At 44.8% G+C, this 22,069-nt stretch overlaps 1 protein-coding gene and 1 pseudogene across 6 annotated transcripts in view; one reads left to right on the top strand and one right to left on the bottom strand.

The window, feature by feature from the left end:
• Positions 1-5,935: 5,935 nt before the first annotated feature.
• LOC134729599 (ubiquitin-conjugating enzyme E2 L3-like) lies at positions 5,936-6,863 on the bottom strand (annotated as a pseudogene).
• Positions 6,864-6,872: 9 nt separating this feature from the next.
• Positions 6,873-22,069, top strand: part of ZNF846 (zinc finger protein 846) — a 38,655-nt gene continuing 23,458 nt past the window's right edge. For 2 of the 6 annotated variants that reach the window (XM_055103416.2, XM_034946842.3), the window contains exons 1-2: positions 6,873-12,835; positions 21,163-21,245. In XM_055103416.2, the coding sequence (XP_054959391.2) occupies positions 12,229-12,835; positions 21,163-21,245 (690 nt within the window). In that variant the 5' untranslated portion in view covers positions 6,873-12,228. The other 4 variants (XM_034946844.3, XM_055103417.2, XM_055103418.2 and 1 more) reach the window with 4 other exon arrangements.

Genomic DNA, 22,069 nt, shown 5'->3' with positions numbered 1-22,069 from the left:
GAGGCAAGGTTGACTTAAGTTCTGAAAGATGTGTAGGACTATATCAAGTGGACAAGAAGAGCATATGAATGCAGAAGCCAAGTCAGTAATTCTCAACCCAATCCTTATAGAATGTCCTGGAAACTTGAGAAATGTACTAAGGGCTGAGTCCTACCTCAGACCAATTAAAACAGCATTTATGGGGATGTGTCATGGGTATCAGTGTTTTTAAAAGTCCTCCAGTGAATCTAATGTGCAGTCACTGTTGAAAACCACTGCATAAGGGCCATGGTGAATTCATGAAAGTTAACTGATTTTGGTATGTCTGGAGTCTCTAACTGTGGAACATTAGAACTGGGAGTAAAACATCACTAGGTCAGGCTGAGTGCAGTGGCTCACACCTGTAATCCCAGCATTTTGGGAGGCTGAGGCAGGTGGATCACTTGAGGTCAGGAGTTCAAGACCAGCCTAGCCAACATGGTGAAACCCTACCTCTACTAAAATACAAAAATTAGCCGGGCATGATGGTGCACACCTGTAGTCCCAGCTACTCGGGAGACTGAGGCAGGAGAATCGCTTGAACCTGGGAGGCAGAGGTTGCAGTGAGCTGAGATCACACCACTGCACTCCATCCTGGGCGATAGAGCAAGGCTCCATCTTAAAAAAAAAAAAATCACTAGGTAATATCATGATGAAAATTTAAGACTGTTTAAGAAGATTTGAGTGGAGTCTTAAAACATTTCAGAGAACTAAGGGAAACTTGCTGGGTGTGGTGGCACATGCCTGTAGTCCTAGTTATTGGGGAGGCTGGGGCGGGAGGATCACTTGAGCCTGGGAGTTGTAAGCTGTAGTGTACATGATCATGCCTGTGAATGACCACTCCACTCCAGCCTGGGCTATATAGCAAGACCCTGTCTTTAAACAGAAAGAAAAAAAGAGTGGCCAGGTGCAGTGGCTCATGCCTATAATTCCAGCACTTAAGAGGCTGAGGTGGGGGGATTGCTTGAGCCCAGGAGTTTGAGACCAGGCTGGGCAATATAGTGAGACCTCATCTCTACAAAAAAAAAAAAAAAAAAATACAAAATTAGCTGGGCATGGTGGCATGCACTTGTAGTCCTAGCTACTTGAGAGGCTGAGGTGGGAGGATCTCTTGAGACCAGGAGGTCAAGGCTGCAGTGAGTGAAGATCACTGTACTACACTCCAGCCTGAGTGACAGGAGTGACAGCCTATCTAAAAAAAAAAAAAAAAGTTGTGATGGCCGGGTGTGGTGACTCATGCTTGTAATCCTAGCACTTTGGGAGGTGGAGGCGGGTGGATCACCTGAAGGTCAGGAGTTCGAGACCAGCCTGGCCAACATGGTGAAACCTCGTCTCTACTAACAATACAAAAAATTAGCTGGGTGTGGTGGTGGGCACCTGTAATCCCAGCTGCTTGGGAGGCTGAGGCAGGAGCATTCCTTGAACCTGGGAGGCAGAAGCTGCAGTGAGCTGAGATCACGCCATTACACTCTAGCCTGGGCAACAAGAGCGAAACTTGGCCTCAAAAAAAAAAAAAAATTCTGGCGGGGTGCAGTGGCTCATGCCTGTAATTCCAGCACTTTGGGAAGCCGAGGCAGACAGATCAACTGAGGTCGGGAGTTTGAGACCAGCCTGACCAACATGGAGAAACCCTGTCTCTACTAAAAATATAAAATTAGCCAGGCGTGGTGGCGCATGCCTGTAATCCCAGCTACTTGGGAGGCTGAGGCAGGAGAATCGCTTGAACCCGGGAGGCAGAGGTTGCGGTAAGCCATAATCGTGTTATTACACTCCAGCCTGGGCAACAAGAGTGAAACTCAGTCTCAAAAATAAATAAATAAATAAATAAATTCCTTTTATTCTAACTTCTGGAAGTAACATTTCTTCCAAAGGAACCAACCTCTTTTCAAGGTGACACCCCGAAGCTACAGTTGGCTGAAATGTCAGAGTTAAATCATCTCACATGAGCATTCTATTCAACTATTTACCCTCAGAGCTAGAAAGTGGATATTGATCTAACCCTCATTTTACAAATGAAAAATATTATGCACAGAGAGTTTAAGCCTAGATTCAATCTCAGGCAGTCTGATTCCAGAGGAATATTGTTTCAACATTGGGTTATAAAGTATCAGTTTTCTTATATACTAGCATAGTATTAAACTTTGAAGATAGGGCATGGTGGCTAACACCTGTAGTCCCAGCTACTGGGGAGGCTGAGTTGGGAGGATGGATTGAGCCCAGGAGTTGGAATCCAGCCTGGGCAACATAGCGAGACCTTGCGTCTTTTTTTTTTTTTTTTTTTTTTGAGATGAGTTTTCGCTCTTGTTGCCCAAGCTGCAGTGCAATGGCATGATCTCGGCTCACTGCAACCTCCACCTCCTGGGTTCAAGCAATTCTCCCGTCTCAGCCTCCTCAGTAGCTGGGATTACAGGCACATGCCACCTTGCCTGGCTGTTTTGTGTTTTTAGTAGAAACAGGGTTTCACCATGTTAGCCAGGCTGGTCTCAAACTCCTGACCTCAGGTGATCCACCCGCCTTGGCCTCCCAAAGTGCTGGGATTATAGGCTTGAGCCACAGTGCCCAGCCCCCTCATGGTTTCTTTTAGCTTGTTTTTCTGTCACCTGCATTTTCTGTAAATTGGGAGGTAGGTCTAGAGCAGTGGTTTCCAATGGGGATGATTTTACTCCTGGGGGACAGTTAGCAATGTCTGGAGACATTTTTGGTTGTCACTACTGGGGATGCCTTTGACATCATCTGTGGAGAGGTCTGGGATGCAACAGCTGAAATCTCCTTTGAATCCCTGTAGTGAATTTTTCATTTTAATTATTGTATTTTTTAGCTCCAGAATTTCTTCTTGGTTTCTTTTTAGGTTTTCTATCTCTTGATTGTTATTTATATTCTGTTCATACATCATTTTCTTGAGTTTTTCCATGTCTTCCTTTAGTTCTTTGAACATCTTTAAGGCAGTTGTTTTAAAGTCCTTGTCTGGTAGATCTACCATTAGGTCTCTTCCAGGGAAAATTTATATTTATTTATTTTTTCTTTGAATGGGCCATACTTTCCTGTTTGTGTGCCTTGAGATTTTTGTTAAAAACTGGACATTTGAATCTGATAATACTGTAACTCTGGAAAGCTGATTCTCTCCTTTGTCCAGTGTTTGCTGGGTTTTTTGTGTATTGTTTTGGTTTGTACACCAGTGTTCATAGCACCGTTACTCACAATAGCTGCCAGTGTCAAACTCAAGTTTTAGTCTGGCTTTTTTTTTGTATTTTTTAGTAGAGATGGGGTTTTACCATGTTAGCCAGCTTGGTCTCAGACTCCTGACCTCAGGTGATCCACCCACCTTGGCCTCCCAAAGTGCTGAAATGACAGGTATGAACCATCGCACCTGGCCCCAAACTCAAGTTTTTCCACATCCAATTGTTTAAATTTTTTTTTTTTGGACAGAGTCTCACTTTGTTGCCAGGCTGGAGTGCAGTGGCACGATCTGGGCTCACTGCAACCTCCGACTCCCTGGTTCAAGGGATTCTCCTGCCTCAGCCTCCCAAGTAGCTGGGATTACAGGCACATGCCACCACGCCCAGCTAATTTTTGTATTTTTAGTAGAGACGGGATTTCACCAGGTTGGCCAGGATGGTCTCGATCTCCTGACCTCGTGATCTGCCCACCTCGACCTCCCAAAGTGCTGGGATTACAGGCGTGAGCCACCGCACCCAGCTCCAAACTCAAGTTTTCCCACATCCAATTGTTTTTAATTTTCTTTTGGTTTGTTTGTTTAAAGATAGGGTCTTGATTTGTTGCCCAGGCTGGAGTGCAGTGGCAGGATCACAGCTTATTGCAGCCTGAAACTCCTGGGTTCAAGCAATCCTCCTGCCTTGACCTCCCAAGTAGCTGGGATTACAGGTGCAAGCCACCATGCTTGGCCATCCAATTGTGTGTGTGTGTGTGTGTGTGTGCGCGCGCGCGTGTGTGTGTGTGTTTTCTTTCTTTCTTCTTCTTTTTTTAATGATCCTGAATCAATTGTTTTAAACATAGTCCAAACAAGCAGATTTTTTAGTCCTTTAGGGCCTGCCTGCTCTGCATACCCCGGTGAAATTGTGCCAACCATTTGATGACCACAGAGAAGATAAACCCTCCAGCTATAAAAAGGACCCCAATCCCTTGCTGCTCTTCAGAGCTTTCTGATTTAGAAACTTCCCACTAGGCTGCTAAGCAACTTCACCTAGCACATAAGCTCCCTCTCAACTCCCATTCTTTCCCTGGAGTTCTCTTGCTCTCCTCCCATTCTGAGTAGTGACCTCCAAGTCTGTAGCCTTTGGATATTCTCATGCTATGAGGGACTGCAGGGACCAGCCCCACAGGGTCGGTGGGCTTCTCCCTGTGTGTGGCGACAAGAGAGTGTAGAAATAAAGACACAAGACTAAGAGATAGAAGAAAAGACAGCCGGGCCTGGGGGACCGCTACCCCCAATGCATGGAGACTGGTAGTGGCCCCGAATGTCTGGCTGCGCTGTTATTTACTGGATACAAAGAAAAGGGGCAGGGTAAAGAGTGTGAGTCATCTCCAATGATAGGTAAGGTCACGTGGGTCACGTGTCCACTGGACAGGGGGCCCTTCCCTGCCTGGCACTCGAGGCAGAGAGGGAGAGGAGACAGAGAGAAAGACAGCTTATGCCATTATTTCTGCATATCAGAGACTTTTAGTACTTTCACTAATTTACTACTGCTATCTAGAAGGCAGAGCCAGGTGTACAGGATGGAACATGAAGGCGGACTAGGAGTGTGACCACTGAAGCACAGCAACAGGGAGACGGTTGGGCCTCCAGATAACAGTGGGCAAGCCTGGCTGACGTCAGGCCCTCCACAAGAGGTGGAGGAGCAGAGTCTTCTCTAAACTCCCCCAGGGAAAAGGAGACTCCCTTTCTCAGTCTGCTAAGTAGCGGGTATTGTTCCTTGACACTTTTCGCTACCGCTAGACCATGGTCCACCTGGCAATGGATGTCTTCCCAGACGCTGGCGTTACTGCTAGACCAAGGAGCCCTTCTGGTGGCCCTGTCTGGGCATAACAAAAGGCTTGCACTTTTGTCTTCTGGTCACTCCTCACTATGTCCCCTCAGCTCCTATCTCTGTATGGCCTGATTTTTCCTAGGTTATGATTATAGAGCGAGGATTATTATAATATTGGAATAAAGAGTAATTGCCACAAACTAATGATTAATGATATTCATATATAATCATGTCTATGATCTATATCTGGTACAGCTATTCTTGTTTTATATTTTATTATACTGGAACAGCTCGTGTCCTCGGTCTCTTGCTTCAGCACCTGGGTGGCTTGCTGCCCACAAGGGACCCCACACACAAACCCGTCAAAGCACTGCCCAAGTGAGCTACTGCCGCCTTGTGGTCACATATTTTACGTTAATCGCCCAAAAATCATTCAAATACCCTACATATGCATATATTTTTGTTTTTCACATTTAGTTCCCTGATCCATTTGGAGTTTATTTTGTGAATGGTGTGAGTTATCCATGTAATTTTGTCTTTTTCCAGATGGCTAACCAGTTAATCTTAGCACCTTTCATTGCAAACTGCATTTTTGCCCCAATTGATCTGAAATACCACCTTTCTGAACTGAATTCCCATATGTTCCTGGATCTATTTCTAGATATTCCATTTTATCCCATTTGTCTGTTTCCTGTTCCTGTTCCTATCCACAGTTTTAATTGTAGAGGCTTTATAGTATGTCTTAATATCTGTAGGGCATTGTCACTTTTGTTTTTCAGAGTTTTCTTGGGTATTATCAGACGTTTGTGCTCCCATGTGAACTTTAAAATTAATTTACATAACTCCATTAAAAAGTTTGGTTTTTTATTGGGATTGTTATATATATATATACATATATATATATACACACACACACATATATATACATATATATGTATATATATTTAAAACGTCTTAGATTTTAATCCTTTCTTTACAGATTACCTACACCATTTTTCACTAAGAAAACTGTAGAAAGTTAGTAACTGCCACAAGCGAATGTCAGGCGGTGGCACGTGTCAATTTCCACAGAGTCCTGCTTTGCCGGGTGTCTGAATGCACTGCATGGGGCCTCTGCTCACACTTGCTGGAACCAATCGTGGCAGATTTTAGTCCACAGGTCACTTTCCCCATATTTCTTTGTAAACTCTTCAGCATTCTTACAGAATTTTTTACGGTCCTTAGAGTATTCTTCAGCTACATCAGCCCGAAGTGGGTGATCGGGCTGGGGGTCATTCACCAGTGCTATGAGGGACTGGATTACTTGGTCGGTTTTGGTTGCTGGCTTCCAGTTTTCAGCACTAGTTACTGACAGACAGACCTGCCCCTTTTCGTCGATATTTGGGTGATAGATCTTTGTTTTAAATGTGATCTTTGGTAGTTTGAATGGGTACTCTGCTGGAAAGTTGATTTCGATTCTGAAGGACACCTAATCATATGGAGAGTTGTCAGGAACAATAAGCCCTTGCTAAGTCAATAAATTAGCTTCATCAACCTGGATGTTACGGGAAGTTTTTCATCCCACATTTGCAGATTTCCTCAAGCTCTTCATCAGCCTCCTGCTGGCCGCCATCTTGGATTTGGTCTTTTTTTTTTTTTTTTTTTTTTTTTTTGAGACGGAGTCTTGCTCTGTTGCCCAGGCTGGAGTGCAGTGGCGCAATCTCAGTTCACTGCAAGCTCCACCACCCGGGTTCATGCCACTCTCCTGCCTCAGCCTCCCGAGTAGCTGGGACTACAGGCGCCTGCCACCACGCCTGGCTAATTTTTTGTATTTTTAGTAGAGACAGGGTTTCATCGTGTTAGCCAGGATGGTCTCTATCTCCTGACCTCCTGATCCTCCTGCCTCGGCCTCCCAAAGTGCTGGGATTACAGGCATAAGACACTGCACCCGGCCTGGGATTGTTATATTTTTGAGTTAACCTGTTAAGAATTGCTATCTATATGATGTTAAGTCATCTTATAGAAGAACAAGGAATTTTCCATTTGTTCAAGTCTATTTTGTGTCTTTCAAGAATGTTTGTTTTAAAGCTTCTTCATGTATGTTTTACACATTTTTTGATAAGTCTAAACCTAAGTATCTTTATGTTATTCTACATAAGTTTTATTACATCACCTTACTGGCTTTTGACTGATAGATGAATGCCATTGGTTTTTAGATAGCAATTTCACATTCTGTTAACTTATTATTTTATTCTCTAGGGCTTTCCATATATAATATCACATCATCTGCAAAAAGAGATAGTTTCCTTCTTTTGCAATTCTATGCTTATTTACTTTTTCTTTTTCTTTTTCTTTTTTTGAGATGGAGTTTCGCTCTGTCGCCCAGGCTGAAGTGCAGTGGTGCAATCTCGGCTCACTGCAACCTCCACCTACCGGGTTCAAGTGATTCTCCTGCCTCAGCCTCCTGAGAAGTTAGGATTACAGGAGCATGCCACCATGTCTGGCTAATTTTTGTATTTTTAATAGAGACGGGTTTTCACCATGTTGGCCAGGCTGGTCTCAAGCTCCTGACCTCAGGTGATCCTCCCACCTTGGCCTCCCAAATTGCTGGGATTACAGGTGTGAGCCACCGTGCCCAGCTGCAATTCTATGTTTCAAATTAATTTTTCTTACTGAATTGTATTAGCTAATGCTTCCAGTACACACACACACAGACACACACACACACTCGGCTATAGGTACAGGCAATCATCTTAAGAAAGTATTCACTAATTTCTATTTTTCTGGAGTGCTGATATCAATAAGAGACATTGCACTGGGTGTGGTGTTGCACGCCTATAGCCCCAGCTACTCAGGAGGCTGAGGAAGGAGGATCCCTTGAGCCCAGGAGTTTGATCCAGCCTGCACAACATAGGAAGACCCTATCTCAAACAACAATAATAATAACAATAATAATAAATGAGTGTTGAATTTTTTCCAAAGGCTTCATCAGCATCTATGGAGAAAGTCACATGACTTGTTCTTGTAGATGTATTTTTATGGTGCATTATTTAATGGATTTTTTTTTCTTTTCTTTTCTTTAGACAAGGTCTGGCTTTATCACCCAGGCTAGAGTGCAGGGGCATGGTCGGTTTTAGTTCACTGCAGCCTCCACCTCCTGGGTTCAAGCAATCCTCCCACTTCATCCTGAGTAGCTGAGATCACACACGACTAATTTTTGTCTTTTTTGTAGAGATGGGGTTTCACCATGTTGCCCAGGCTGGTCTGGAACTCATGAGCTTGGGCAATGCAACCTCCACCTCAGCCTCCCAAAGTGCTGATATTACAGGCATAAGGCACTGCACCTGGACTATTTAATGGATTTTCTAATAACTGCACTAATATTGCTGTTTTATGCTAAATTTCATGTGGGGATAGTTATTTTCTTAATGTGGTCTTGTATTTTATTTGCTAATAGCTAACATAGCATATTTGAATCCATATTCATAATTGATATGGTTCTGCAATTTTTCATTTTTTGTACTCTACCACTTTTTTTTTTTTCTGAGACGGAGTCTTGCTCTGTCACCACTGGAGTGCAACGGTATGATCTCAGCTCACTGCAACCCCTGCCTCCTGGGTTCAAGCGATTCTCCTGCCTCAGCCTCCTAAGTAGCTGTGATTACAGGTGCGTGCCACCACACCCGGCTGATTTTTGTATTTTTAGTAGAGACAGGGTTTCATCATGTTTGCCAGGCTGGTATCGAACTCCTGACCTCAGGTGACCCACTCACCTCGGCCTCCCAAAGTGCTGGGATTACAGGTGTAAGCCTCCATGCCCAGCCTCTACCACATTTTATATCAATGTTATACTTTCTTCATAAAAGGAATTAGGAAGTGTTTCTTCATTTTCATTGTTCTTAAGTTATGGAGCACTGGGAATATCTGGACTTGGAAGGTTTGGTATAATTCTCCATTTAAAACATCTAAGCTCACATTTACAGTCTAATGATGGTTGACAAAGGTGTCAAAACAGTTCAATGGGGAAAAATAGTATTTTAAATGAATGGGACATAGTCTTAAAAATGTCTGAAACAGGCTGGGCATGGTGGCTCACACCTGTATTCCCAGCAGTTTGGGAGGCTGAGGTGGGTGGATCACGAGGTCAAGAGACCGAGACCATCCTGACCAACACGGTGAAACCTCGTCTCTACTAAAAATACAAAAATTAGCTGGGCATGGTGGTGTGCACCTGTAGTCTCAGCTACTTGGGAGGCTGAGGCAGGAGAATCATTTGAACCCAGGAGGCGGAGGTTGCAGTGAGCCAAGATAGGCCACTGCACTCCAGCCTGGCAGCAGAGTGAGACTCCATCTCAAAAAAGAAAAAAAAAAAAAAGGACACTTGCACACACGTTTATAGCCCACAATTTGCAACTGTAAAAATATGGAACCAGTCTCAATGCCCATCAACTAATAAGGGGATAACAAAAATGTGGTATATATACACCACAGAATACCACTCAGCTATAAAAAGCAAGAAAGTCATAGCATTCTGAGCAACCTGGATAGAGACTATTATTCTAAGTGAAGTAACTCAGGAATGGAAAACCATATATATGTTCTCACTTATAAGCGGGAACTAAGCTATGAGGATGCAAAGGCATAAGAATGATATAATGAACTTTGGGTGGGCGCAGTGGCTCACGCCTGTTATCCCAGCACTTTGGGAGGCCGAAGTGGGTGGATCACTTGAGGCCAGCAGTTCAAGACCAGCCTGGCCAACGTGGGAAAACCCCATCTCTACTAAAAATACAAAAATTAGCCAAGCATGGTGGCGCATGTCTGTAATCTCAGTTACTCAGGAGGCTGAGGCAAGAGAACTGCTTGAACCTGGGAGGCGGAGGTTGCCAAGATCATGTCACTACACTCCAGCCTGGGCAACAGAATGAGACTCCATCTCAAAAAGAAAAAAACAAAACAAAACAAAAAAGGATAGAAAGAAAGAATGCACTTTGGGGACTCTGGGGGAAGGGTGGGAGAAGGGTGAGGGATAAAAGTGGATAAAAAACTACACATTGGGTACATTGTACACTGCTTGGATGATGTGTGCACCAAAATCCCAGAAATCACCACTAAAGAACTTATCCATGTAACCCAAAACCACCTGTTTCCCAAAGGCTATTGAAATAAAAAATAAATAAATAAATAAACCTTTTTCCATTTTGGTTTACATTGATATTCTTTTTCTAGGTTTTATTTTTTGAGCTGGGGATTTATTTTTTATTTTTTATTTTTTTGAGACAGTTGTGCTCAGTTGCCCAGGCTGAAGTGCCGTGGCGCCATCTCAGCTCACTGCAACCTCCGCCTCCCAGGTTCAAGTGATTCTCCTGCCTCAGCCTCCCGAGAAGCTGGGATTACAGGTGCGCACCACCACGCCCTGCTGGTTTTTGTATTTTTTAGTAGAGACTGTGTTTCACCATGTTGGCCAGGCTGGTCTTAAACTCCTGTCCTCAGGTGATCCGCCTGCCTCGGCCTCCCAAAATGCTGGGATTACAGGTGTGAGCCACTGCACCCAGCTATTCTCATTTTTATTGACAAAAGTGTTTAGGAATATGAATGTTCCTTTGACCACTGCTTAAAATGCGTCTTGTATTATCCAAAAAAGCCAAAAAAAATAAAAAAGAGAGAGAAAACCCAATATCCAACAACTGATGTTATGATACAGCCATACAATGGAATCTTATTTAGTAAAAAAAATTAAGTACTGATACATGCTAATTGGATGAACCTTGAAAACATTGAATGAAACAAGCCAAACACCACGTGTTTTATATTCTAATTCTACAGGCAATATCTACAGTAGGCAATCTATACAGACAGAAAGATTAGCTGTTGCTTTGGACTCTGGGGGTGGTGGTGGGGCTGGATGAGCAGATTGGGTGATCATGGCTAGGGTACTGGGTTTATTTTTGTGGTCATGAAAATGTTCTAAAATTGATTGTGATGATCGATGCACAAATATATGAATATACAAAAAGCCACGAAACTGTACACTTTAAACAGGTTAATTGTATGCTATGATAATTGTATCACAACAAAACTAAAGGCCTAAAGAAGGAACTGAATGTATCAGAGGCACAGAGCATTTTATGGATTAACAGGTTAATCTTTTTTTTTTTTTTGAGACAGAGTCTCACTCTGTCGCCCAGGCTGGAGTACTGTGGCATCGTATCAGCTCACTGCAACCTCAGTCTCCTAGGTTCAAGCAATTCTCCTGCCTCAGCCTCTCGAGTAGCTGGGATTACAGGCGCCCACCACCACACCCGGCTATTTTTTAAAAAATATTTTTAGTAGAGATGGGGTTTCGGCATGTTGGCCAGGCTGGTCTCGAACTCCTGAACTCACGTGTTCCGCCCGCCTCGGCTTCCCAAAGTGCTGGGATTACAGGCGTGAGCCACTGCCCCCAGCCCCATCAGGTTAATCTTTCAAACAGGGTGTCGCTGGTCTCGAACTCCTGGGCTCAAGCGATTCTCCCGCAGTAGCTAGGACTACAGCGGGCTTATCTTTGTAAATATGTTTATATCCCTGCAGAGGGTTGAAGAAACAAGGAGAAAATCCTGCAGAAAAGAATTTCCCTAGGGTGGTGGCTCACGCCTATAATCCCAGCACTTTGGGAGGCCAAGGTGGAAGGATCACTGGAGCCCAGGAGTTCCAGATCAGCCTGGGTAACAAAGAGAGACCCTGTCTCTACAAAAAAATAAAAATAAAATAAAAATAAATTAGCCGGGCGTGGTGGCACACACCTGTGGTCCAAGCTGCTTGGGAGGCCGAGGGGGGAGGATCCTTTAGGCTCAGGAGTTCGAGACCAGCCTAGGGAACACAGTGAGACCCAAGTGTCTAGAAAAAGATAACTTAGCTGGGCGTGATGGGCCCAACTGTGGTCCAAGCTACTCCGGAGGCCGAGGCGGGAGGATAGCTTCAGCGCAGGAATTCCAGGCTGCAATGATCTATGACCGAGCCACTGCACTCCAGCCTAGGCGACAGACCGGCGCCTTATCTCAAAAAACTAAAAAGAGAAATTAAAAAAGAAAAGAAAAGCACTCGATGAGCATCCCGCTGTCTGCAGTCGAAGCCTTGGGTGACGCCTCCACGCGTGCCCCGCCCGCTGCGCCAGTCCCCGCCTCCAACCCGGCCCTTGGCGCTAGGTTTCCTGGTCCGGCGTCGTTCCCAATATCGACAGATTGATCTGGATCCTGGTCCACCTGGGATGCGAGAAAACGGGACTTTTCTGTACGCGTGTCGAAGAGGTGGCCCCAGCTCTTCTCTCAGCTTCACATCATCCTCATTCCAAAGCTCTTGGGGCTCGGCCCCTACACTTAATGCCGTGCGCAACCGGAAGCGGAAGTGCCAGCCGGTGCGCAGCTATACGTATTCCCCGCTCTCCAGCAGCTTCCTAGCTGGGTTTTCACCTCAGCCAGCGCTCATGCTCAACCTAGGCAGGGCGGGGCAGGAGGGCCTAGCGGGAGGCGGAGCGAGGGTCGGAGGGAGACGCCCCGGACTTCTGCTAGGTCTGAGACGCGCCGGCCTCCCGCTGCTGCTCCGGAGAAGCGGCGCCTCCTCCCCGCCAGGACCCCGAGGCGGGGGGTTCCCGCCTTCTCTTCTGAGCGCCTCTTCCCGCTGCGCCCGCATCAGTCTGGGCCTGGCCCAGGGTCCCCGGTGGAGACGTGTTTTTTTCTCCAACCACCGTGCCTCTCTGTTTAAAAGCAGCCAGTCAACCTTTGTGTCCTTTCTCCAGAAGGAAAAGCATCTCAGCTGTTGTGGAAAAGGGCCCCAGCGTCCTCTTGTCACCGACAGGGCGATTGCAGTGCGTTCCGGTGAGCCCTGGACGGAGGAGATGATCTGGCTGTGGGGGGGCATCGCTTATTGAAGTTTGCGAAATTGCTCAGCAGTTAAATGCTTTGTCAAGTGTGCAGGAGTTGTAGGTTTATAGAAATAAAAGCAAATATTGCCACAGTTATAAAGCAAAGTAGCAATACTCCGCTGTGTTTTTGAGATCAAAAGCAGCTGAACTTCCTAGGTCAGTACCTCCCAAAGAGCTTCAAAACGGAGGGGCTTCCAGGAAGTAGGATGCCGCCTTCATTATGCCAGTATCAGAAATTACAGTTGTATTAACTGTGAAAGAGACATGTTTTGATTCAGCGTTTTTCCCCTCGTATATATACATATTTTGAGACGGAGTTTCGCTCTTATTGCCCAGGCTGGAGTGCAATGGCGTGATCTAGGCTCACTGTAAACTCTGTCTCCCGGTCCAAGCGATTCTCCTGCCTCAGCATGCTGAGTAACTGGGATTACAGGCATGTGCCACCACGCCCGGCTAATTTTGCATTTTTAGTAGAGACGGGGTTTCACCATGTTGGTTGGGCTGGTCTCGAACTCCTGACCTCGTGATCCACCCTCCTCGGACACCCAAAGTGCTGGAATTACAGGTATAAGCCACCGCGCCTGGCCTTCCCCCTCATATATTTTTATTTATTTATTTACGTTTTAAAGACAGGGTCTTGGTTTGTTGCCCAGGCTATCTGTAGATTGAATATTCTAAACCAAAGAAAATGTGAAAGGCCAGAATATTGAACACCTATTATATATCCTTGTTGTAGACTGATCATTCGTTAATATTTTGCATGTTTTCTGTTCCTTTGCATCTCTTGTGTAGATCAATGTGTATTGGCCGGGTGCGGTAACTTAAACACCTGTAATCCTGGCACTTTGGGAGGCCGAGGTGGGCGGTTCACCTGAGGTTGGGAGTTCCAGACCAGCCCGACCAACATGGAGAAACCCTGTCTCTACTAAAAATACAAAATTAGCCAGGTGTGGTGGGGCATGCCTGTAATCTTAGCTACTCGGGAGGCTGAGGCAGGAGAATCGCTTGAACCCGGGAGGCAGAGGTTGTGGTGAGCTGAGATCGTGGCAATGCACTCCAGCCTGGGCAACAAGAGCAAAACACCGTCTAAATAAATAAATACATAAATAAATAAATAAAACTAGGCCAGGCACAGTGGCTCACCCCTGTAATCCCAGCACTTTGGGAAGCAGAAGCAGGAGGAGCCACTGAAGCTATGAGTTTGAGACAAGCTGGGGCAACATAGTGAGACCCCATCTCTACAAAAAAAAATAAATAAAAGCATAACTAAAGTCAGTGACAATATCAAGTCTTCTTTAAGATGTGCATGCATTGCTGAAGAGAACACTTTTTTTTTTTTTTTTTTTTGAGACAGAGTCTTGCTCTGTTGCCAGGCTGGAGTGCAGTGGCATGATCTCGGCTCACTGCAACCTCCACCTCCCGGGTTCAAGCGCTTCTCCTGCCTTGGCCTCCCGAGTAGCTGGAACTACAGGTGCACACCACCATGCCCAGCTAATTTTTGTATTTTTAGTAGAGATGGGGTTTCACCATGTTGGCCAGGATAGTCTCCATCTCTTGACCTTGTGATCCACTCACCTCGGCCACCCAAAGTGCTGGGATTACAGGCGTGAGCCACCATGCCCGGCTACATTTTTAAACAGTATCAACTAAATATGGACTTGGTGATGCAACATGCATACGTGTGCCAGGCTAAATGTAAAAGTTATTTATCACATTATTTGAAATAGCCTAAATTAGAAACAACCCAAATGTGGATCCACAGAATGGATGAATTGTGGCATATTTCTGTGGCTTTTTTTGTGTGTGTGTGTGACAGAGTCTTGCTCTGTCATCAGGCTGGAGTGCAGTGGCGCTATCTTGGCTCACTGTAATTTCTGTCTTCCTGGTTCAAGTGATTCTCTTGCCTTAGCCTCCCGAGTAGCTGGGATTACAGGTGTGAGCCACCCATTTTTCTTTGTATTTTTAGTAGAGATGGGGTTTCACCATGTTGACCAGGCTGATCTTGAACTGCTGACCTCAAGCGATCTGCCCACCTCGGCCTCCCAAAGTGCTGGGATTACAGGCGTGAGCCACCATGCCCAGCCTCTGTGGCATATTCTTCAGCAAAGATATGAACCAAATCACAGGTGGATGAACACAACAACTTGGGTGCACCTCACCAGCGTAATGCTGACTGAAAGAAGCCAGAGACAAAAGTATTCTTACTGTCTGATAGTTGCTAGGCAAAGTCAACTAGAGTATTTTTTCTTTTATTCTTTGTTTTCATATATGTATATATATATATTTATTTATTTGTTTATTTATTTATTTAATAAAGAGACTTTGTCTCACTATATTGCCCAGGATGGTCTCTAACTCCTGGCCTCAAGCCATCCTCCTACTTCAACCTCCCAAAGTGTTAGGATTACAGGCATGAGCCACCGCCTGGACAATTAGAGTATTAAGTGTCAGAATAGTATTACAATTGGGAGGCATGCCATGGAAAAGACTATGTCTGCAATGCAGGGTATGGAAATGCTTTATTTGTTTGTTTGTTTGTTTGTTTTGAGATGGAGTCTTGCTCTGTCACCCAGGCTGGAGTGCAGTGGTGCAATCTCAGCTCACTGCAAGCTCTGCCACCTGGGTTCATGCTATTCTGCTTCCTCAGCCTCCCCAGCAGCTGGGACTACAGGCACACGCCGCCATGCCCAGCTAATTTTTTTGTAGCTTTAGTAGAGACGGGGTTTCACTGTGTTAGCCAGGATGGTCTCGATCTCCTAACCTCGTGATCCACCCGCCTCGGCCTCCCAAAGTGCTGGGATTACAGGTGTCAGCCACCGTGCCCGGCCTACTTTTTTGTTTTTTAAGATGGAGTCGCACTCTGTCACCCAGGCTGGAGTGCAGTGGCATGGTGTCGGCTCACCGCAATCTCCACCTCCCAGGTTCAAGTGATTCCCCCACCTCGGCCTCCCGAGTAGCTAGGATTACAGGCATGCACCACCACACCTGGCTGTTTTTTTTGGATTTTTAGTAGAGACAGGGTTTCACCCTGTTGGCCAGGCTGGTCTCAAACTCCTGACCTCAAGTGATTCACCTACCTTGGCCTCCCAAAGTGCTGGGATTACAGGCATGAGCCACCATGCCTAGCCTGAAATACTTTTTCTTTGATGTATCCAACTGACATGCCATTATTCTTTTCCAAAGGTCATTTTTTCCAGGACACTTTCTGTCTTCATGACAGGAACATCAAGAAGCCAAGGCTAGTGGCTGGGTTACTGATGGATTACTGATGGATTCTTCTCAGGCAAGTGGAAAGCAGACCTAACTTCAAAATGTTATGCTTGTAGCCATCATCGGTAGCCTTACCTTGTTATCGTGTATTCAAGCATCTTAAAGAAATGATGGTCCTGCTCAGGAAATAACTCCCCAGGTGAATTTCTCTAGGAACCAAGCCATCTCAGGTTGTACAGAGATTGCAATGGAAGTGTATTGCGGGATCTGGCCAGCAGCCCACAGTGCAACGGGGCTCTCTCTTTGTTCCCAGGCAGATTGGCAAGTTGAGATATAATAGACACACACAAGATAGTGAAAGCTGGGTCCAGGGGGGTCACCGCCTTCTGGTCCCACAGTGCCAACAATGCACTGGATATACCAGCAGTTATTATTAAGCTTAGTGAGGGCGGGGGTAGGTTAGTGAGGGATTTAGGGTCATTTGATTATGAGGTGAGATGGTCACATGGGGATGAAGTAATTCTTTAACATAACATTTGTATGTAGAAGTACAGTACATTTGTATGTAGAAGTACAGTATACAGAGACAAGAATTTAAAATATAGTGTGTGTGTCAGTAATTTCTAACAGAGCCTTAAAACAGAAACACAATCTTTCCATAACCTATGATTAGCAAGATATTAATCAGCAGTAACAATTGCCACAAAAGCTGGTTAGAAACAATCCATGGAAACAGGATGTGAAGCTAGACAACTGGTTAGACCAGAAGTTCTCAGAAGGGAGTATGCCTTAACTTTAAAGAGGCCTACAAGAGCCGTGGCAAGATGAGGGCGTTTATCCATATGGACAGGCACCCCCCATGCATCTGTTTATAGGCTCTCCGCAAGGGTCGCATTCCATTCCCAGAGCTATGAACATTTGCTTTTCTGGGATAGGAATCTTGGTGATGTGAAACCTCCCTGACTGCACGTCCATTCATAGGCTCTGTGCAGGGGGAAGCACATCACGCGCTGTTGGCTCATTGTGGCAGTCCAACCTGGCATTGTCTTTACACAATCCTGCATGCAATTTTGTATTTACAGTAATCAGGAGCATTTCATCTTTTATTCTGTAGCAATAGTTTCAGTGGGTCTCCCTACAGAAATGATTATTTTATCTCAATGTTTACTAATTCTTTCTAATCCTCAATCATGCTTGTTGGCTCATTGTTTTGCTGAGTGTTATGACAGATTGTAAGAAAGGGATGGAGATGTCTAATCTGAAGGAATTTGTGTGTCACTGTGGAGATAATTCATTTGTTATTAGATTTTACATAGTGCTGCAACATATTCAGTGCAGACTGCAACTATAAATAGAGGAGGACTAAGGCCAGAAGAGCCCATTGTAAAGCTGTAGGAAGATCAGTTTAGTCATGTTTCAGTGATGCTGATAAGTCCATGTGATTGGATGCCATTGCAAGACAATATCTATATAGAGGAGAAGAGGCCTGAGGCCTGGGAGTACTGCAGGCTTCTAGTCTTCCTTAGTCCTTCATGCATTTTTCTCAGAACATCAAAGGAGATGGTACTTAGCTGAAGCTGGCATGTATTTAATGGTTTAGCACTTAGTGACCTTTGAGGATGTGGCTGTGGACTTTACCCAGGAGGAGTGGACTTTGTTGGATCAAGCCCAGAGAGATCTCTACAGAGATGTGATGTTGGAGAACTACAAGAATCTCATTATACTAGGTAAAACTGGCATCATTTCTTCACTGACCCCTTTAGGAAATCAATGTTTCTTAAATGTTTGCTGTCAAATGAGGGTACTGTAATAAGCAAGACAGGCATGGACCTTGGCCAGTGGACATTCCTTTTTTTTTTTTGAGACACAGTCTGGCTCTATTGCCCAGGCTGGAGTGCAGTGGCATGGTCTCTGCTTACTGCAAAGCCCCCGCTCCTGGATTCAAGTGATTCTCCTGCCTCAGCCTCCCAAGTAGCTAGGATTACAGGTGTGCACCACCATGGCCAGCTAATTTTTGTATTTTTAGTGGAGACAGGGTTTCACCATGTTGGCCAGGCTGGTCTCAAACTCTGACCTCAGGTGATCCACCTGCTTTGGCCTCCCAAAGTGCTAGGATTACAGGCGTGAGCCACCATGCATGGCCTGGGCATTACTTTATAGAACAAGCTTGTAAACTTTCTTAAAGCATTATGAGATTTATGCACAGACCTGTTTTTTTGTTTATTTGTTGTAGCTCATCAGTGATCGTTAGTGTTAGTGTATTTTATATGTGGTCCAAGGCCATTCTTCTTCCAGTGTGGCCCACGGAAGCCAAAAGATTGTACACCCCGGTGTAGAGGGTTCCCCATGAAAATAAAGATTTAAGTAAATGAGTTTATTTCATGTATGGATTAAAAACTTTGAGACTTTAAATGTGTATGAAGTTGGACTTGGTTTTCCAGTCTCAAGCAATTCTTCTGCCTCAACCTTCTGAGTAGCTGGGACCACAGACCCGTGCCAGCATGCCCTGCTGATTTTTGTATTTTTAGTAGAGAGGAAGTTTCACCACGTTGGCCAGGCTGGTCTTGAACTCCTAACCTCAAGTGATCTCCCTGCCTTGGCTTCCCAAAGTGCTGAGGTATGAGGCATGAGCCATTATACCTGGGCAACATTTTTGTTATTTTAAAAATAGTTTTAGTGCATGTATTGGAAATGTTATATGATTAGTTTGCTATTTGTAAAGTTACACTTGACCATCTTTAGAATCCCCGAAGGCAAAAGTATTGGTTCCCCATTGAAGGACATGGTGTTATGTCTTGCATGGGCCTCTTCTTTTGTGCATTTTTCCCTCCAGCAGGGTCTGAATTATTCAAACATAGTCTCATGTCTGGATTGGAACAAATGGAAGAGCTGAGGACAGGAGTGACAGGAGTTCTGCCGGATGAGTTCATAAGCAGATGTGGTATTATGGCACTGCTGTGCCAGCCTAGGAGACATGCAGTATATTGGAAGTGTTACTTTGCGAACTTCTCAGGGTATACTCTTCTTCCTGAGAAGGCTGAGGCCATTTGGTTTCCTTAGACACTTTCAACTCCCCTCATCTTTAAATTTCCATTGATCTTCTCAACCTCTTTTCTGTTCTCAGAAAGGTTTGTCTGCCTTATTTGAAAATTCCATCTTATGCATGTAGGTCCTTTGCCAACACCTTCTTATATTGCTTTCTTGATTCTCCCATCTTTTTGCTTACTACCAGCCTCAGTTTTCTGCATATTATTACTTGGATAATAAGTAATACGGGTTTTTTTTTTTTTTTTTTTTGAGATGGAGTCTCGCACTGTCGCCCTGGCTGGTGTGCAGTGACATGATCTTGGCTCGCTGCAACCTCCACCTCCTGGGTTCAAGCAATTCTCCTGCCTCAGCCTCCCAAGTAGCTAAGATTACAGGTGCCTGACACCACGCCCAACTAATTTTTTGTATTTTTGTAGAGATGGGATTTCACTGTGTTGGCCAGGCTGTTCTCGAACTCCTGACCTTGTGATTCACCTGCCTCAGCCTCCCAAAGTGCTGGCATTACAGGTGTAGTGATAGTTTTGACACCATATCTTTACCATTGCAAAACTTCTGACATAGCCAAACTCTTTATAGTCCATCTTTCCATTTGCTTCACTCTTTTTTTTTTAATCATGTTTTATGCATGTTTGGAAAGATATACAAATGTGCCATATACTTTTTTTAGGTAAAATATACAAAAATTTACCATTTTAGTGTTGTGTAGCTATCAGCTCTTTTTAGTTTCAAGGCATTTCTTTGTTTGTTTGTTTGTTTGTTTGAGACAGAGTCTCTCTCTGTTGCCCAGGATAGAGTCCAGTGGAGCCATCTTGGCTCACTGCAACCTCCATCAGCTTCCTGGCTTCAAGTGATTCTCCTGCCTCAGCCTTCTGAGTAGTTGGGACTACAGGCGTGTGCCACCATGCCTGGTGAATTTTTGTGTTTTTTGATAGAGATGGAGTTTCACCATGTTGGCCAGGCTGGTCTCAAACTCCTGACCTCAAGTGACCCACCTGCCTCCGTCTCCCAAAGTGTTGGGATTACAGGCATGAGCCAGTGTGCTTGGCCTAGTTTCAAAGCATTACCATCACACCAAAAGGAAACCATATACCCATCAAGTAGTCAGTCCCCACTCACCCTACAGAGACTAATTTGCTTTCTCTCTCTATGGATTTACCCTTTCTGTATATCTTATATAAATGGAATCATACAATGTAACCTTTTCTCTCTAGCTTCTTTCACTTAGCTATATATATATGTATATATATATTTTTTTCTTTTTTGACACAGAGTCTCACTCTGTCACCCAGGCTGGAGTGCAATGGCATGATCTTGGCTCACTGCAACCTCTGCCTCCTGGTTTCAAGTGATTCTCGTGACTCAGCCACTTGAGTAGCTGGGATTACAGGTGTACACCACCATGTCTGGCCAATTTTTGTATTTTTAGTAGAGACAGCACTTCACCATGTTGGCCGGGCTGGTATCGAACTCCTGAACTCAAGTGATCCACCTACCTTGACCTCCCAAAGTGCTGGGATTATAGGCATGAACCACCACACCCAGCCCAGCACAGTTGATTCTGATAGGTTTTCTGAACTTATTAGTCATATTGTGGTAGGAAAGAGCCCTGTAGTTCTTCACTCTGCCACATTTGATTATGCTATGTCTGTTCCTTAGGCATTTTTTTTTTTTTTGAGACGAAGTCTTGCTCTGTAGCCCAGGCTGGAGTGCAGTGGTGGATCTCACCTCACCGCAACCTCCACCTTCTGGGTTCAAGTGATTCTCCTGCCTCAGCCTCCCGAGTAGCTGGGATTACAGGCATGCACCACTGCACCTGGCTAATTTTTTGTATTTTTAGTAGAGACAGTGTTTCACCATGTTGGCCAGGCTGGTCTTGAACTCCTAACCTCAGGTAACCCACCTATCTAGGCCTCCAAAAGTGCTAGGATTACAGGTGTGAGCCACCACCCCCAGCCCCATAGGCTTTTAAACGACTTTATTCCACAATTTTTCTCCCAAGCTGCATTTTTCACTTTATTTCAGAATTGGATTTGCAACTCAAAACCAAAGGCTCCCCACTGCTGCAAGATATTTCTGCAGAAAGATCACCAAATGGAGTACAATTGGTAAGATTTCCAAGGGATGAAATCTTCCACACTAGGACAAGAAGCACAATATTCACGAAAATTATATGAGGAAAATGGCATTTACCCAGAGAAAACAAAGTCTGAAGAGATTCTCTGAATATCATGAATATGGGAAGCACTCTAAACTTACTACAAACATATTTCTTCTCAGAGATCTCACAAATAAACATCCACAAACATACAACTCAGCTATTCAGTTTTTGGTGCATAATTTCTTTTACTTTATTATTATTTTTGAGACAAGGTCGTACTCTGTTGCTCAGGCTGGTGTGCAATGGTGCAGTCTTGGCTCACTGCAACCTCTGTTTCCTGGGCTCAAATGATCCTCCAGCCTCAGCCTCCTGAATAGCTGAGACTACAGGCATGAGCCATCATGCCTGGCTGATTATTTTTTTTTTTGTAGAGATGGGGTTTCACCATTTTGTCCAGGCTGGTCTCAAACTCCTGAGCTCAAAGCAATCCACCTGCCTTGGCCTCCCAAAGTGCTGGGATTACAGTCATGAGCCACTGTGCCCAGCCCATAATTTAGTCTAAATAATTCTCAGATGTATTGTGGCTAATGCCTGTAATCCCAGCACTTTGGGAGGCCAAAGCAGGCAGATCACTTGAGGCCAGGAGTTGGAGACCAGCCTGGTCAACATGGCAAAAATCTGTGTTTACTAAAAATACAAAAATTAGCTGGGCATAGTGGCACATGCCTGTAATCCTAGCTACTTGGGAGGCTGAGGCCTGAGAATCCCTTGAACTGGGAGGCAGAGATTGCTGTGAGTCAAGATCGTGCCACTGCACTTCAGCCTGGGCGA

The sequence above is a fragment of the Pan paniscus genome, chromosome 20, assembly GCF_029289425.2.
Source record: "Pan paniscus chromosome 20, NHGRI_mPanPan1-v2.0_pri, whole genome shotgun sequence".
In the NCBI taxonomy this organism is placed as follows: domain Eukaryota; kingdom Metazoa; phylum Chordata; class Mammalia; order Primates; family Hominidae; genus Pan; species Pan paniscus.
This window is presented reverse-complemented; position numbering and strand designations above follow the sequence as displayed.